This window comes from Prionailurus bengalensis, chromosome C1 (assembly GCF_016509475.1).
Source record: "Prionailurus bengalensis isolate Pbe53 chromosome C1, Fcat_Pben_1.1_paternal_pri, whole genome shotgun sequence".
Lineage (NCBI taxonomy): Eukaryota > Metazoa > Chordata > Mammalia > Carnivora > Felidae > Prionailurus > Prionailurus bengalensis.
The window spans coordinates 111,695,922-111,712,343 of NC_057345.1; the positions used below are offsets into that span (position 1 = coordinate 111,695,922).

Genomic DNA, 16,422 nt, shown 5'->3' on the forward strand with positions numbered 1-16,422 from the left:
CTGCCGATGACGGAGCAGTTATGGGCTGTGCTGCAAGTGTCACCTCACTTGGCCCTCCCAACCTCCCCCGGAGGTTGCTGTTGCTAGCCCATTTTACAGATGCGGAAGCCCAGGCTCAGAGAGCACTTTACTGCGGACCACGTAGCCAGGGAGCACCTGAGTAGGGATTGCAGCCTGGTCTGCCTGGCTGTAGAACACACGCTTAGGCTGACGTGGCCTCAGTAATACTGACTCATTCTCCTCCCAGCCCCTGCCTGTTCCCAGGCTCTCACTGTCTTTCTAGGCTCAGATGGGTGGGAGGCTGGAGTGGGGAAAGTCTAGGGTTGTTAAAAAACCAGAGTTTTGAACGGCTGTGCCTAGATAATGCCACCAGGAGCTGAGGGGACAGGAGAGAACATGGTCTAATCCTGTGTGACCCTCAGAAGGTTACTGACCCTCTCTGTACTTCAGTTACCTTATCTGGAACCAGCAACCTCTCCTCACAGGAAGCTGGCACAGAGAGGGCTCCCCCCACCCCACCCCAGGCTAATAGTCATTGTAAGTCTCAGTGATATCTTGTCACTCAGTGACATCTTGCACAGGCCCACAAATTGACTTGTGTTGGGCTGTCAAGATTGAGAAAGTTTTGGGGGTGCTGGGAAGGGCCGGAGAAGAGGTCCACGATGGTGCACTCTTGTACACCATGGCATGCTGGCCATGCCCTCAGCAGCGTGAGTGTTGTCCAGCTGGGGCAGGATGGTGGTGTCTCCTTGGAGGGTAACTGAGTAGACTTTGTGCTCCCCATTCTTGGCTGGAATGTGTGAAGGAGGACATGGAATGTCCGTGTGTCCCACCCTTTGCCCTCTTGCAGGGAGCGCAGGCAGGCTGCAGGCCTTCCCCAGGACTGGGTGGGGGAGGAGGTGCTCTGGAAGGCTCCCAGAGTTGCTGGGAAACAACAGCTCTCTTTATCCAGCGCTTGGCCTTCCCGGCCCTGTGCTCCACACACTGTATGCCAGTGAGTTCTTCACTCCAGCTCCGTGGGGTGGTAACTGTTACTCTGACACACCTCTTTGCAGATGAGGAAATGAGGCCCAGAGAAGCTGGTACCCTTTTCCAGCCCCTCCCCGCTGGTGTCTGGGGCTATCAGGATTCAAATTTGGAGGGGTGAGCCCAGAGCCCCCTCCTGTGTCCTCGCCTCCTGCAGGAGACAGCTGGCATTTCTCTGATGGTGACATGGTTCAGTTGTTGGGCACATTTGCATGTCTGTTCATTCCTCTGTCTTAGGCCAGTGGGTTGGAGTGTTGTCTGTGGTCCCAAGCAGGGTGGCATGGGGACACAGTCGCAGGAGTGCTTTGGGGGTGCTACTGCCCCCAAGACTTGGGCTGGGGCAGCCAGTGGGTGTGAGAGGGAGGTGGTCACCCCCACATCCCACCTTCCTATGCCAGGGCTTGTGCGAGGTATATATGTAGGGGACAGATGGCAAAATCCTCGGCGTCAGGCACCTAGGGACCCAGCCAGGGAACCAGCCGTAGCCCAAAGACCAGCCGCTCTGGTTAGGGGACCTCGTGAGGATGAACAGGAAGGCAGGTTGTGGCGGCTGCTGTGGGGGTGGTGTCTGTTAGCGTCCTGGTCAGAAACATAGTTACAGTGAAACAGAATGGCAGAGGAGAGTTTAACAGAGGGTCTACTTATGAGAGCAGAATGGTGGAAGGCTGGCAAAGTGTCTGGTCTAGTGGCAGGCGACTGGGGGTGGGATTGGGTCCCTGAAGGCCAGAGGGCAAGGGGCTTTGGGAGGCGCTGGAGCTCTGCAGGCGCTCACTTAGTTAGGGCCCAGAGCTCTGGATTTAAGCAGCAATCCCAAAGCCTGGGTCTGGACTTGAATCCTTGTTTTGGCTTCATTTTCTGGGTCCTTTGGGGAATTCCAGAGCCAGAGTCACAGGATTTCCTGTTGTTTCTCACTTCTCCAAGACCAGCAAGGTCTTGTACACAGCCCGGAGTTGGAACTTCCCCCCGGCCCCGCCACCTTGGGTGTGTGCTGTGGGAGGACAAGGCCACTAGGGTCACAATGTCTTCTAGCGGGAAGCCATGCCTGTGTTGAAGAAGTCCAGCCCAGCCCTCCATGGCTGCTTAGGCAGTTGGCCCTCTGCTGTCTGGCCCACCTCATGGAGACCAGCAGGGGGTTGGGGACGGTGCAGGGTGTGTGTTGGGGGCAGAGTGGCTGCTGCACAAAGACCTTCTCTTGCATCGTGAGCTCTGCCCGACTCTTCCTGCCACTGTCCTGCTTCCTTGCCCCTGTGGCCAGTACGTGGACAAAGAATGTGGCTTTGGTCCCCAAAACACACCTGAGGGCAGGCTAAGTCCTAAGAATCCGGGGTGCCTGTCAAGGCTTATGGAAGAGTCCTCTGGCCCTTCCCCTGCTATGTGGGGTCCCCAAGCTGAGCAGGCAGGAAGTCCTGTCTGGGGGCCCCAGCCCAGCTTCCAGCCTGTGTGCCAACAGTCCCCGTTAGACCCACTGTTCACAGCCCACACCCAGACTCCTGACAGGCAGAGCCCTCTCCCACCACCTCCTGGGCTCATCCCGGTTAGGGAGCCTTCCTCCCTATGATTGATACCTGAATGCCCCAGCAAGAGCTTCACTCACTCGAGAATTCTTCTCATAGTGCTGTGGCAGCAAGACGAGGGTGGGATTCGTACCCTGGGAGGCAGTACAGGCTGGAAAGATATTCTCAAGAGCATTCAGGTTGTGTCTGACCACTCTCTGTGTCTACTTGACATTGTCAGCTGGTTATCTCTCTCCCTGCTGAGCCTGACTGTCCTGCTTTGGCTAGATATCCAGGCAGCCACCGCCAATCTGTCAGAGTTGACGCTTGAAACAAAACCTATTTGCTACCCTTATAGCAAAAGTCATGGGCATCAAGGTATTGGAAGGTCGAAGAGGTTGTCAGTCTGACACAGTTCCTCCTGGCCACACCTCTGGACCCCTCAGCATACAGTTTGGATTCTATTCCTCCCAGAAGGAAGCAAGCCTGCCACTTACCCCAGGGAAGCCCACCACAGTTGAGGACATTTGCTCCCCAACCTGCTTGTATCCCAAACATTCACATTTTCACTTTCCCCGGGGCAGGGTGATTACATGTTTTTTGGGGCAGGTGATTTGCAACTAACTCCTGGTGTGGAAGAAAGAGCCATTGCAGTCCAACCAATCTGGGTTCAAATCTGGACTCCGTCATCTGCTGTGTGAGCTTGTGCAAGTTACTTAACCTCTCTGAACCTTAGGTCTCTCATCTGGAGGGCAGGGTTGTCTCAGGGATTAAATAAGGGGCATAAAGAGCCACTGATTTAGGCCTAGGTGAAGTTCTACGAGAGGCTCTATTTCCCTGAGAAGAGGTGATAGGAGACACAGGAGGGAACCGAGGTGGCCACTGACACCTGGGCCAGCAGGATGCAGACCAAGCAGCCTGGGAACCAAGCGGAGACGTTGGAACCATGCACTGTCCTTTGTGTGGGCTTCCTATGGGCCAGGCATGCGGCTGAGTGCTTCCATGTGTCCCTGATCTCACTGACCCCTAACCCCTCTTATGGACTTTCCATGGCTGGGAGTCTGGACTCTGAGAGTGGGGTACAGCCCAGGCCACAGTGAGAGCACTTGTCTTGAGCCCTCACTGCTCTGACCAGTGTGGGCATGGCTGTGGCCCAGCTGTGTCTGACACTACATGGAAGTCCGTGGGGGTGGCAGGGCATGGCAGAAAGATGGGGTTTTGTAGTCTGGAGGGGTGCTGGTTTCTAATCTGGGCTTTGCCTCCGCCCACTGTGGCCTTTGGGAAGGGCACTCACTCCCCTCAGGACTTGGCTTGTCCATCTATAGAATGGAGATGCGGCATGGGCCTTGTACGGTTGTCATCCAGGAATGTGTGCCGTAGCCCCCGGCATGCACTGGCACTTAGGGGGCCCATGGGACACAATAGCTCCAGCAGATGTGTGGGCAGGTGTGCGGGCTGATGTGAGCCAGTGTCAGGCAGCCAGGCTGAGCCTCCACGGTGCCAACACTGCCATCAGTGTAAGGATAGCTGTTCCCCCCCACCCCCCTCCCCGGGAAGGTGTGTCCATCATGTGCAGCCCTCCAGGCTTGCTCATCTTGGCCCCTCCCCAGTCCTGACCTTCCCATCCCCTCTCCCCCCTGCAGCAACATGTCCAATGCCTTGGCCAATGCGGCTTGCCAGCGCGGCCAAGCCCGCTTCGCCCCTGCAGAGCGGATCGTTAACAGCAACGGGGAGCTGTACCATGAGCAGTGCTTCGTGTGTGCGCAGTGCTTCCGGCCGTTCCCCGAGGGGCTCTTCTACGAGGTGAGGACACTCCCAGGGCCCTCGGCTGGACGCCTTCTTGGAGCCTGAGCCCCTGACCAGCTCAGAGTCTGTCTTCCAGGAGCCTATGGGCTGTGCTCAGCCATGGTCCTGGTCAGTCATGCCAGGTCTTGAGCTTGCCTCCCCTGTGGGCACATCCTCACTTGCGAGGTGTGAACAGTGCACCCCTGGTGGCTGTGGGTGCTTAGGAAGGGTCACCACTCATCCATCGTCCTCTGGGTAGACTCTGAGCTAGTAGAGTAGAGCTAGTAGGGTAGGCCACGGCATGCAAACACCTTGCCCTGCTGGCACACACCCTCCCTTGGGATCAGATGGTGCTCAGTGCTCTGGTTACAAGGAATCTTGGGGTAAGGAGGGTGGGTGGTCAGGGAAGGTAATGTTTGAGCAGACATGAACGAGGTGAGGGAGCCGTGTATACATCTGTAGGAAGAGCACTCATCAGAGGGCTCAGCAAGTGCAAAGGCCCTGAGGTCAGAGTATGCAGGGTATTTGAGACGCAGAAGGAGGCAGTCTGTCTGATGTCTAAAAAGGACCACTGTTCTTGCTGTGCTGAGGAGACACTAATGGGGGCAGGTACATGAAGCTGGAATTATTGAAAGAATCCAGGTCAAATGAAGGGATCTAGGCTGGGCCACACTGGCTCTTAAGAGCAGATTGTTTAAATTTTCAGTAATCTTGCAAGCTAGTGGATAAACACAACTCTTTTTTAAAAAATGTTATTTATTTGTTTTGAGAGAGGGAGAGCACGCTCGCATGAGCAGGGGAGGGACAGGAAGAGAAGAAGAGACAGAATCCCAAGCAGGCTCCACACTGTCAGCGCAAAGCCCGACATGGGGCTCAAACTCATGAACCGTGAGATCATGACATGAGCTGAAATCAAGAATCAGACGCTTAACCGACTGAGACATCCAGGTGCCCCTAAACACAACTCTTATTCCTCGGTGGCTCAGTCGGTTAAGTGTCTGACTTCGGTTCAGGTCATATCTCACAGTCCTTGGGTTTAAGCCCCACATCAGGCTCTGTGCTGACAGCTCAGAGGCTGGAGCCTGCTTCGGATTCTGTGTCTCCCTTCCTCTCTGCCCCTTCCCTACTCATCCTCTGTCTCTCTGTCTCAAAAGTAAATAAAACATGAAAAAAAATTTAAAAACATTAAGTTATATAAATTTACAGGAGATAAAATTGTATTAAAAACAAAGTAACACATACTCAAAACTCACCACTTCCTAGTTATTTTATTACATTTTACTATCATCTATGCCTTTGAGGTTATCTTTCTATTGCATTGTGGTGGTGGAGACTTGGTGCCATGATGGCTACTGCACATGTCTTAACTCCATGCTGGTGCCATGTTGGTAGCTTGACATTGTCCACGATGGAAATATTTACACCATAGAGATGGGCAAATGCTACAGATCAGACTGCATCTCCCGAAGGTCCTGTTGGTAAACATTTACCCCTGGTGGTTGCAGTGGAGGTGGAGATCAGGGGTCAGAGGCTGGAGAGATGTCAAAGGTATAGATGATGGGATTGGCGGATGGATGGCTGTGGGGTACGAGAGCTCCTCCTGGCAGTGTGGGAGGAGCTGTTCCTCATGGCGCCTTCCGGTCTCCTGGGAAATGCTGGCCCACCGTAGAGGCAGTGGGAGGGAGGCAGAGCTCTGTGAGCAGTGGTCATGTGCCTAGAACAGAGCCTGGCGCACAGGAGGTGCTCAGGGAATATTTGTTGCTGAATGAATTTAACGCCTGCCACCTCTACAGGCCCCTGGGTAGGGCTATATCCAGTCACAGCCTAATAAGACACTCATTTCAGAAAAGAGGGTAAATCAAATTTTTAAAAAAGAAAATGAAATTGTCGAGAGAAGAAAGCAGAGACAGGCCTGGCCACATTTGGGGCCAGCATGAGAGCTGTCATTGCCCAGGCAGACGGGGACAACGGCTGGTGGCTCCTGCTGGCTGCAGGACTTCGGGTTCTCCCTCAGGCCCCCATGTTTTTCCTTGTCCCTCCTTCTGTGTCTCCTCTCTGGGTCTCTTGTGGCCTCTGGGAGAAATGGACTTCTCACACAGAGAAAACACACAGGAAATAAGGCCAAGTGACATTTATAAATCAAACTTGATTCCAGCCCTCGGCTCACTCCCAGGACCAAGGTCTTGTGAAAACAGCAGAGGCCCTTTGAGGACTGGCCTTGCCCAGTTCCCAGCTTCTATGCGACCCCTCACTTAGCCTGTCTGCCCCGTTGAGTGGGCCAATTCTCTCCATCTCCAGGCCTCGCCCCTGCTCCTCCCTCTGTCTGGATTGCCCTCCTCTCAGCACCCCCACAACCCCCCTGTGGTCTTTCAGCTCCTTACCACCTCCTCCAGGAAGGCTTCTCCTCCACCCCCCCCCTGCTTCCTGTGGTGGTAGCAGTTGCACAAGTTGGGATGCTTGTCCAGCCTTCCCGAGGGTGGGTCCTGACCCAACATAGACTGGCCAGCTCGGGGAGAATGATGGGGTTTTGCTTGCACTTTCTCTGCTGGCCCGTTTGCAGTTCGAAGGCCGGAAGTACTGCGAACACGACTTCCAGATGCTGTTTGCTCCATGCTGCGGGTCCTGCGGTAAGGGCTGGATACAGCACACCTGGGGTTGGGCAGGTGGATGGGAGCACAGGTGCTCCTCCCTGACCGCCCTGCACCCTGCCTCAATGGGCACTAGTTCTCTGCAGGCGTCACCGTCCCGTGCTCTGGGAGGGAAGCCCTGGTACCAGGCTGAGCCTCAGGCGAGTGCCAGCGAGGGCAGGGCTTGGGAGGGGGCTGCGGGGGTGGGGGTGGGGGGGGCTTGTGCCTGCCCCAGCAAACAAGGACCTGTCTCTTCCAGGTGAGTTTATCATCGGCCGTGTCATCAAGGCCATGAACAACAACTGGCACCCCGGGTGCTTCCGCTGTGAGCTGTGTGACATTGAGCTGGCCGACCTGGGCTTCGTGAAGAATGCAGGCAGGTGAGGAGGGCCCTCACCCAGGCACTGCTTACCAAGAGCCAGGCTCACCCCAGGTGGCGTGGCCTGTGCCCACGTGCTGTGTCCCTGCAGGGCAGACAAGAGACCCCTGCTTTACAGGAGAGGGCTGGGGCTGGAGAGAGTAGGGGGCCATGAGTCAGGGCTCGTCCAGGCCTGGGGGCGCTCCCTGGGGCAGGCTGACAACAGGCAGTGAGGAGGAAGGTGGCCGAAGCAGGAGCCATCACGTGCACTGGGTGGATAAAGAGCTTTAGGCCATCACTGTGGCCGGCCACCCCAAGCTGCTGACCCCGGGCGTCTACCTCCTTCCAGGTACCCAGGGCTGAATGTCACTGGAGAGAAATCACACAACCACGGGCCCAAATTTACTCTTAAATTCAGGTGTCCTTGGTAGATTAAGTTCCCAGCTTCCAGAAAGCCTGGCTCTGTTCTCCCCGCACTGTCTCTGCACCCCCCCATAGCGGTGACCTCCCTCCCACTTTCCCCGAGGGGAGGCTCCCCTGCTCCCTGCACCCTTGCACCCCCTGCCTCAGTCACCAGGCACCACGGAGGCCAGAGGCCAGGTCCCTGCTCCTTCCTCCACCCTCTTCTCCAGCGGGGCTGTAGGCTCAGTCTGCGCTTTCCCTCAGAGCTGTCCTCCCACTGCAGGACGTGCCAGCACCCCTGCTGACCCCCCTCACTGGCTCCCCTGCCCCTGCTGGCCCCCCTCACTCACTCCCCACTGCCCCCCCTCACTCACTCCCCACTGTCCCTGCTGGCCCCCCCTCACTGGCTCCCCACTGTCCTTGCTGGCCCCCCTCACTCACTCCCCACTGTCCCTGCTGGCCCCCCCTCACTCACTCCCCACTGCCCCTGCTGGCCCCCCCTCACTGGCTCCCCACTGCCCTTGCTGGCCCCCCTCACTCCCCACTGCCCCTGCTGGCCCCCCTCACTCACTCCCCAGTGCCCCTGCTGTTCCCCCTCACTGGCTCCCCACTGTCCCTGCTGGCCCCCCCCCCACTGGCTCCCCACTGCCCTTGCTGGCCCCCCTCACTGGCTCCCCACTGTCCCTGCTGTCCCCCCTCACTCACTCCCCACTGCCCTTGCTGGCCCCCCTCACTCCCCACTGCCCTTGCTGGCCCCCCTCACTGGCTCCCTACTGCCCCTGCTGGCCCCCCTCACTGGTTCCCCACTGCCCCTGCTGGCCCCCCTCACTCACTCCCCACTGCCCCTGCTGGCCCCCCCTCACTGGCTCCCCACTGCCCCTGTTGGCCCCCCTCACTGACTCCCCACTGCCCCTGCTGGCCCCCCTCACTCACTCCCCACTGCCCTTGCTGGCCCCCCTCACTGGCTCCCTACTGCCCCTGCTGGCCCCCCTCACTGGTTCCCCACTGCCCCTGCTGGCCCCCCTCACTCACTCCCCACTGCCCCTGCTGGCCCCCCCTCACTGGCTCCCCACTGCCCCTGTTGGCCCCCCTCACTGACTCCCCACTGCCCCTGCTGGCCCCCCTCACTGGCTCCCTACTGCCCCCCCTCACTGGTTCCCCACTGCCCCTGCTGGCCCCCCTCACTCACTCCCCACTGCCCCTGCTGGCCCCCCCTCACTGGCTCCCCACTGCCCCTGTTGGCCCCCCTCACTGACTCCCCACTGCCGTTCTGGTCAGGCCCAGACACCTCCCTCAGCATGGCCAGACCTACGGGTCACTGATGGTTCTCTCTTGGCCTCTTGGCAGGCTTCGCGACAGCTTTTCCTTCTTGCTGGGATGCCTCCTCTCCAGGCGCCCGGGACCCTGTGTTCTCATGGTTTCCTTCTGCCTCACCTCTTCCGACTTATCTCCGTCCACCGGCCTCTCCACGTCGGCCTTTTTGGGGCTCGGTGCACAGCCCTCATGTCTGTCCAAAGTCCCAGAGCCCCGACTGGCATGTCCATGCTGGACAATCTGGATGCACCCCTCCACACTACACCATTCCCTTGGGTTCTCAGCTACCCATGTACCGTCTTTGCTTGGAGCCCACTGAGTCTCCCAAACACAACAGGCCCCATCCAGATGCTGGTCTCTCCTCCCCACGCCAGGGAAGAATGAGCGCCCACCCCTGCTGTCTCTGACTCCCCCCCCCTTCTGCCTGAGTACTTGTACCCCCTCTGTCCTCTGCTGCCACACCACTTGCTCTGGATGCCGCCTGTAGCGATGTCACCCGCTTGCTGGCCATGTTGTCTGGTGTCGGTGCTGGTGTCTGCAGGGCACTCGGCAGGAAGTATGTGGGGGGCAGATGGTGTCACGGGGGTCCTGACCCGGGTCGCCTGCCGGGTGTGGGCCTGGGCGTGTCCTCTCTCCTGCGCTACAGCACTGGCTGCTGGGGAAAGCGGGAGAGGCTGAGAGCGCTCAGGGAAGTATGGTACTGCTGTAGAGGAAGCATGGCCCCCACACAGACCCTCCAGGCCCTCTGGGGCCCATGCTGCAGAACTTCAGCATCCATATGGGCCAGGCCTGCGTGGGACGTTCAGAACCAGAGGCAAAACAGCATGTGCTGCCTGTCCTGTCCTGTCTTCACTTCCACGTTGCCACTCTTGGGTCAAAGGGAGAAGTTCTGGGAAGGAACTTATGTTAGCCAAACCCAGTAACCTTCAGAATCTTCAAGTACACTTGTGTTTATGATCAGTATAATCAGTATAAATGGGGAGCCACTAGGGTGCTAGGTGCCATGCTCTGAGCAAAACGGCCCCCAGGCTGGCCCATTGAGGCTGGGAGAGCCTCTTGGGAGGGAGCAGGGCTAAGGACAGCCCTGCTGGTCTGGGTTAGTGGGGGCCAGGGTCACATGCCAGGCTCTCTGCCAGTGGTGTCCTCAGGCGGTGACAAGGCCTGGCTCCCCATATCTGTCTATTTAGGCCGCGTGCTCGCCCAGGACCCAAGAGGGATCGGGCAGCCGCTGAGCTTTGGGGATTGTCAGGCCACGTGCAGGTCTGCGTGTAGGTTCACAGTGGGGGGAGCCAAGAACCCCGCAGTGCGATGATGGGCCCCACAGGTCGCATTTGTTGGGTGTCACCTGGGGCCAGCCTGAAATGTACACACAACCCTCAGTTATGAGTCCCTGTCCCCTAACCATAGGGGTCATCTGGCAAAGGGGACACCCAGGGAACTCAGAACGCCCTGAGCTTCAATGGAAACATCTACACACCCCTCCTTCCCCTCCCCCAAGAGTTCTGCACCCCCTTCTCTGGAGTCACTGCCTTCTGGGCTTCTCTCTGTAGAGCTGCGCTGCTCTGTGTTTCTTGTGGAGGGAGGTTGGGAGTCGAGCAAGCAGCCCTTGGGAAAGAAAGACACTCATTGTGCAGGAACTGTTCCTCCAGTCTCGTTGCCACAGGCTGAAGTCATTGAATATGTAGTAACTGTAAGTGAGCAGGGTCAAACAGTCTCTGTCAGAGGGGGTGGCCGACTGGTCCTGTTAAGGTCTGTCCCCTTTTAGGGTTTTGCATATCAGATAAGGCAGAACTGGGTGCTGGGTGCCGAGTTTCGCCCTTGGAGAGAGTGGGTGACCCACTGGAGAGTAGGTGGACCTCTCTTTCATGAGTCTGGGTGGCTTGCACCCTGATGTGGGAGTCCTTCTGAGGACAGCCTGCGGCTGGGCCCAGGCTTGGCGTTGCGGGGCTCACAGCTCAGACCTGGCACTCAGCGAGCTCTCATTGGTTTTCCCTTCAAAGCTGGGGGGTGGCCCCGAGAGCCTTTTGCCACAGACCAAATTGCACAAGGCGTCACGGAACTTCTCGGCCACAAAGAAGTACATGACTGGGTCGAGCGCCCCGTTGAGGCTGGTGAGGCAGGAGGTGATGCGGTTTCCAAGGGCCAGGACGCGCTGGGCGGCGCATGAGGTGCCGTGGCCGCGGTAGTGCAGCACGTAGACCGAGCGGTGCACGTGGTAGGGCACGAAGCACACCAGGAAGATGGTGAGCACCATGGCGATCATGCGGACCGCCTTGTTCTTGAGGCGCTTCTCCACGCGGGGTCCCTGCCGCAGGCTGCGGATGATAAGCAGGTAGCAAGTGACAGTGGTGACAAACGGGAAGGTGAAGGCCACGGCCAGGGACACGAGGGCATGGTGGGAGGCCTTCTCCCGGTACAGCTGCAGGCACACAACCGTGTGGTTGGTTTGCACGGTCTGTGGGCTCACCAGCAGTGGGGCCATGGCCACGGCCACCACCACCCAGAGGAAGGCGCAGGCCAGGTGCGCGTAGAGGGGCCTGCGGAGCTTGAGGGACTTGACAGGGTGCACGATGGCCAGGAAGCGGTCAGCACTGATGCAAGTGAGGAAGTAGATGCTGGCGTACATGTTGAGGTAGAAGAGGAAGCCGGTGAGGCGGCATGGGATTTCCCCAAACGGCCAGTGGTTCCCAGAGAAGTGGTAGACGAGGCGGGTGGGCAGGACCAGCACACAGGACAAGTCGGCCACGGCCAGGTGCATCAAGAATACGTTGGCGGGGGTACCCGACTTGTGGTCCCGGATGAAAAGCCACAGGGCCAGGGCGTTGCCAACAAAAGCCAGGATGAAATCCAGGAGGTAGAAGGAGGCGAAGAGAACGTTCTCTAGCGGCGTCTCCTGGCCACATTGCTCTGCAGTGGCCAGGGAGGAGTTGGCAGTCAGACCTGGGGAAGCCACCTCGAGGCCATTCATGCTTCAGCTGGAAGCAGAGCTGGAGGACGAACCTGGAGGGAGCAAGCAGACAGGTTCCAGAGCCTGGGACCTGAGAAGCATCTTAGCTCAGCATCTCCTTGGGGACTACTGAGGGAACCCCCTGTGTTCACTTGGGGTGGGTGAATGTCAGAGGCTTTCTGAAGCTCAGCAAAAAGCAAAAACGAAGGCAGGGCCTGGAGCTTGCCAAGCTGCAGCTGGGGCTGGCTTCCCACCTCACGATGTGTCCCTGCCGGGCACCCAAGAACCTAAGACCAGGGCCATGTGTCCCAGAAATCCACTCTCAGACCAGGGCATGGAGTCAGCACTATGGGGAGAGTGGGGAGTGAATCCCACCTGTTTGGGTTCTGGGATGGAGGGAGGGGCCCCACATTTTCTGCTGTGCTCCCCAGGGAGGCTTCCTGAATGGCGGGGTGGGGGGTGCATGGGAAACTTGAGTTCCACTCCCAATGGGTGGGTGCATAGATCACCTATTTCTTTCTTTTTTTTTTTTAATTTCTTTTAAGTTTATTTATTTATTTTGAGAGAGAGAGAGAGAGAGAGAGAGAGAGAGAGAGAGAGATTGAGAGAGAGAGAAAGAATATCCCAAGCAGGCTCCATGCTATCAGCACAGAGCCCAACACGGGGCTCAAACCTACAAGCTGTGAGATTGTGACCTGAGCCCAAACCAAGAGTTGGATGCTTAACCGACTGAGTGACCCAGGTGCCCCTAGACGACCTGTTTCTGAGAGCCTGGTGCATGGGGCCTGGCCACCTCCTCTTTAGCCTTGCCTTTGCTGGGTGAACCCTGCACACCCCGAGTCCTGGGACCCTTCCTGGCCCATCTTGTGGCAATTCTCATGACTAGTGCCAAGTGTTGTTGCCTTATGCTTCTCTCCTGCCGGTCCCTGACCACAGCTCCCCCCGCACCTGCCACTCAGGAGGGCACCACCAGGAATCCAGTGATGGGCAGTTTCCCAGGAGGTCAGAGGCCTGCTCTCCGCCAGCACCTGAAGGTGCTGTCCAGGCCTGGATCCCAAGGTCTCTCAAGCTTTCCGGACTCAACCTATCAAATTCATTTTGGACATCCTAACGGTGGAGGCCTGTATCTTAGAAAGCCTTACACTGGGCCCTAGGCCAGTGGGGGGCATTCTACCACCCAGAGTAGTTTAACACCAGGAGGCAGATTCTTTTCTAGGAGAGGAAAAGCTATTTTTCCCAGAAGGTAGTGGGACTGGCTCTGGTTTTCCAGCCAAGATCGGCAGCCCCGGAGAGGCCTGGAGCCCAGGGAAGCTGCCTGTGTCTGCCTGGCCTCCCCAGCCTGGTTTGCCCACACCTGAGGGGGGCCAGCATAGAGCCCTGCAGTATGTTTGGTGAACCCCAGTTCTGGGTAGGCGCTCTGGCTCCGTCCTCGACAGAACGCACTCCTGGGTTGATTTTGGTCAACTCAAGAGATCCAAAAAGGAGAGGAAGACCCCAAACACCCTGCCTCCCTCACCAGCCCTAGGAGTGGGGGGTGTGGCAGGAGACGGCAGGACAGCAGGGCGAGAGCAGCACATCCCGCAGTCCCAAGCTGCCGCCAGCCCCTGATCCTCATGCTTTGGGGTTTCAGCCTGGCCGACCCTCACCTGCAGTGCAGCTTCTGGGGCTCCCCGGGAAGCCTTGCCTCCTGACACCCACACTCGGGCAGGAGAGAGGCTCCCAGGAGAGACGCGGCATCCCTGCAGGCTGTGGCCATGGCAGGGCCGGGGTCATTATCCTGGCCGAGCCTGGCAGTGTGAGCCGGAGCAAGTTCTCTGCGAGTGTCTCCTGGCCTCAGTTCCCTGTCCTTTTGATGGCCATGGTAAGAGCTCTGGCAGGGGCTGAACTGAAGAGTGGGCATCCCTCAGGAGGCATGCTGGCAGCTGTTAGCATGGCAGCCTCCAGAGGAGGGTGGGCTGGGTGCCATCTCGAGGCATGGACGAAGAACAGAGGCCTGAGGGGAGGGCCCGGCATGCCCTCCTTCAGTAGACAGAGCAGGGCAGTGGTCCAGACGGTGGCTATGCTGGGCTGTCGAGCTGGGCAGCAGCTGGACCCTCCCCATCCTGCTTCATCCACCACCACTGGGGTCCTGCAGCCACTTCCAACCCCCAACACATGCATGGAGGGGTGAGGGCCGGCTGCCTGGGCACGAGAGAGCCAGGGCAACACGGGTGAGGGGCAGAGAACATCTGGCCAGTCACTATCCTAAAGTAAAGGGGTGCTTTCCTAATAATAATATCTCATGTTAGTCACTGAAGGGATCCAGGGTGGTTCCCTTGCCCAACTGATCTATCCTGGCTCCAGAGTGGGTCAGGATGCCTGGAATCCAACACGGAGGTTATATTCCTGCTGTTTCCACCTGCATGTGACCCGAGGGCTTGTTGTCAGGGAAGCCCTGGCTGCTGGGAGAGGGGGTGGGGCCAAGCGAGGAAACGGTCAGGTGGAACCGCTCTGCTCTGGGCCGCCCCTCACACCTGGACTCTGACCCACAGTGCAGTTGTCACCTGGGCCTCCCTGAGGGCTACTCACAGGTACCCACTACCCACTTTGCCAATCCTCGGAGGCAGGCATCCGTAGCCCTCCTTTACAGATTAGAGATTAAGAGGTCAAGGCTTAAAGTGGGCTAATTTTCCCAAGGTCATCTGGCTAGGGACAGTGGCCCCAGGGTTGGAAGTCAGGTCAGGGACACCCAGCAGGGACACCCAGCACCTCCCAGAACGCGGCTTGGCCTCTGGGGGTGCCTGGTGCCAGAGCCGGGACTGTGGCTCCATCTCAGGGCTCACCCTGGAATTGTCTCCCAGGCTCCGTGGCACCTTCTTGGGGTTTGGCCCCAGGACTGGGGATGTAAGTTTTGGTGCCCAGTGCAAAATGAAAATGTCGGGCCCCTTGTCCTGTAGGGGCTACAGGATGGTGACAGCAGAGCATTAAATCGATGGTGGGGCCTGCCTGGCTGCACAGGCTGCTAGCCTCTTGTGGCGCCCAGTGGGCACACCAGCACCTGGCTTCCTGCCTCCTGCCTGGTGCCCCTGGCTTCCCATCACTGCTGAAGGCGCCACATGTATGGTGCTCTCTCTGGGATCTAGACTCCGTTTTAAAGTGCTTTTAGGCTTGTTTCTGGTTTCTTGAGGTTTCTTCACCTCTCCTGTTTTAGGAAGTTTTGATACTGATTTTTGCAGTGTGGTCTGAAATGGGCCCCTGCTTCACTGTGCAGACCCTGGAGACGCAGGCCTGGGTCTGGCCTCACTGGCTGCTCCATGCTGCTGCTCTGGGCAGGGCAGCGTAGGCACCTGGAGTGTGGCCTGGGTGTGGACAGTGGAGGAGTCTGGGGCCGTGGGGTGGGTCTTGGGCCTCCGTGGAGGGGAGGAGTGGGCAGAGGTGGCCATAGGAAGAGGCCCAAGGTGGTGAGTACAGCTCAAGGTGGGTGGGCACAGCTGTTTCCTGGCGTGGGCTGGCCCCTCTTCTTCCCTGCTCCCTTTCCTAGTTCCTCCCTGTGCCACAGTGGCCCAGGGTTGGAGAGCACAGGTGCTGATCATGGGACTGTGCACGAGGCAGTCACCCTCTCTAAGTCCCCGACAGTGGGACAGGAATCCGGCGCAGTGGGGCCACTGTGAGTCAGAGCAGGACAGCCTTCAATAAACCGGTTGTATCGTTATCGCAGAGAGTGTTTCAGGGACAGGGACACCCCACCCCTGCCTCTGCTTGGTTCCTGAATCCCCTGCCTGCCCATGCTGGGCCCTGGTCCTTACCTCTCACAGCCGGGTCCAGGTGCAAGGGCAGGAGGGCTGCGGGGCGGCAGGTGGGCTGTGGCCAGCGGGTGGTGGTGCTGGCGGTGGGCTCCGTGCAGCTGTGGAGGGAGGCCGGCTATTTAAGGAGGGGAGGGGAGGCTGCAGCGTCTGTGGCCCTGAAAGGGCGCTTCATTCCCAAGGGGGTCCTTGTGTGGTGGGCCACTCCTACGGCTGCCTGTGCTGCCACTGGGCCGTGAATATTCCAGTGTGTCCCAGCCCGCGTGCCCCCCCCCCCGCCGCCCCCCACAGCCTGGCCACTGAGCGTCACAGAGGCCGAGTGTGTGACTATGTTCGAAGCCGTGGAGTGGGCGCGGGCTGGGTGGGGTGGGGGGATTGGCTGGCACTGACAGAGACAAGAGGACGTTTCAGCACAGGATAATTTCCTACCGATGGGGGGCAGGGAGGGGCTGGCCGCTATGGCAACGGGCCTGGGCTCCCAAGCCTGCTCGAGGGACAGCGGAGGGGTCCTGTGAATGGAGAGGGTGGGAGGCTGAGGAGTTTTGTTTGGTCGAATGAGAGGGGGCTCTTTCAGGACACTTGCTGTAGGGTCCTTGTGTCTTGCCCCGTATAATTAGGCTCCGTTCGGACGTGCGGAATAAATCATGGCCTTTATCTTGAGCGGGGCACAGCTGCAGGCCGCCTCATA

General features: G+C 58.5%; 2 protein-coding genes across 5 annotated transcripts in view; one reads left to right on the top strand and one right to left on the bottom strand.

The window, feature by feature from the left end:
• The window catches only part of LIMS2 (LIM zinc finger domain containing 2), a 38,030-nt gene that overhangs the window by 13,830 nt on the left and 7,778 nt on the right, over nt 1-16,422 (top strand). For 2 of the 3 annotated variants that reach the window (XM_043576458.1, XM_043576457.1), the window contains exons 2-4: nt 4,163-4,322; nt 6,865-6,931; nt 7,191-7,311. The exons of the other annotated variant lie outside the window; for it this stretch is intronic. In XM_043576458.1, coding sequence (XP_043432393.1) covers nt 4,163-4,322; nt 6,865-6,931; nt 7,191-7,311 — 348 coding nt within the window. The remainder of the gene's footprint in view (nt 1-4,162; nt 4,323-6,864; nt 6,932-7,190; nt 7,312-16,422) is intronic. 3 annotated transcript variants of the gene reach the window in all.
• GPR17 (G protein-coupled receptor 17) lies at nt 10,954-15,986 on the bottom strand. 2 transcript variants are annotated; one of them, XM_043576460.1, is made up of 2 exons: nt 15,738-15,986; nt 10,954-12,005 (listed from the first exon to the last, which is right to left on the bottom strand). In XM_043576460.1, exon 2 carries the CDS (start codon nt 11,971-11,973, stop codon nt 10,954-10,956), a length of 1,020 nt encoding a protein of 339 aa, XP_043432395.1. In that variant the 5' UTR covers nt 11,974-12,005; nt 15,738-15,986. The 2 variants fall into 2 exon arrangements, with proteins under 2 accessions (XP_043432395.1, XP_043432396.1); XM_043576461.1 differs by having other exon boundaries at nt 10,954-12,043.

Coding starts and splice junctions, on each gene's coding strand:
- GPR17 (XM_043576460.1), bottom strand. CDS start 11,973: ATGAATGGCCTCGAGGTGGCTTCCCCAGGTCTGACTGCCAACTCCTCC.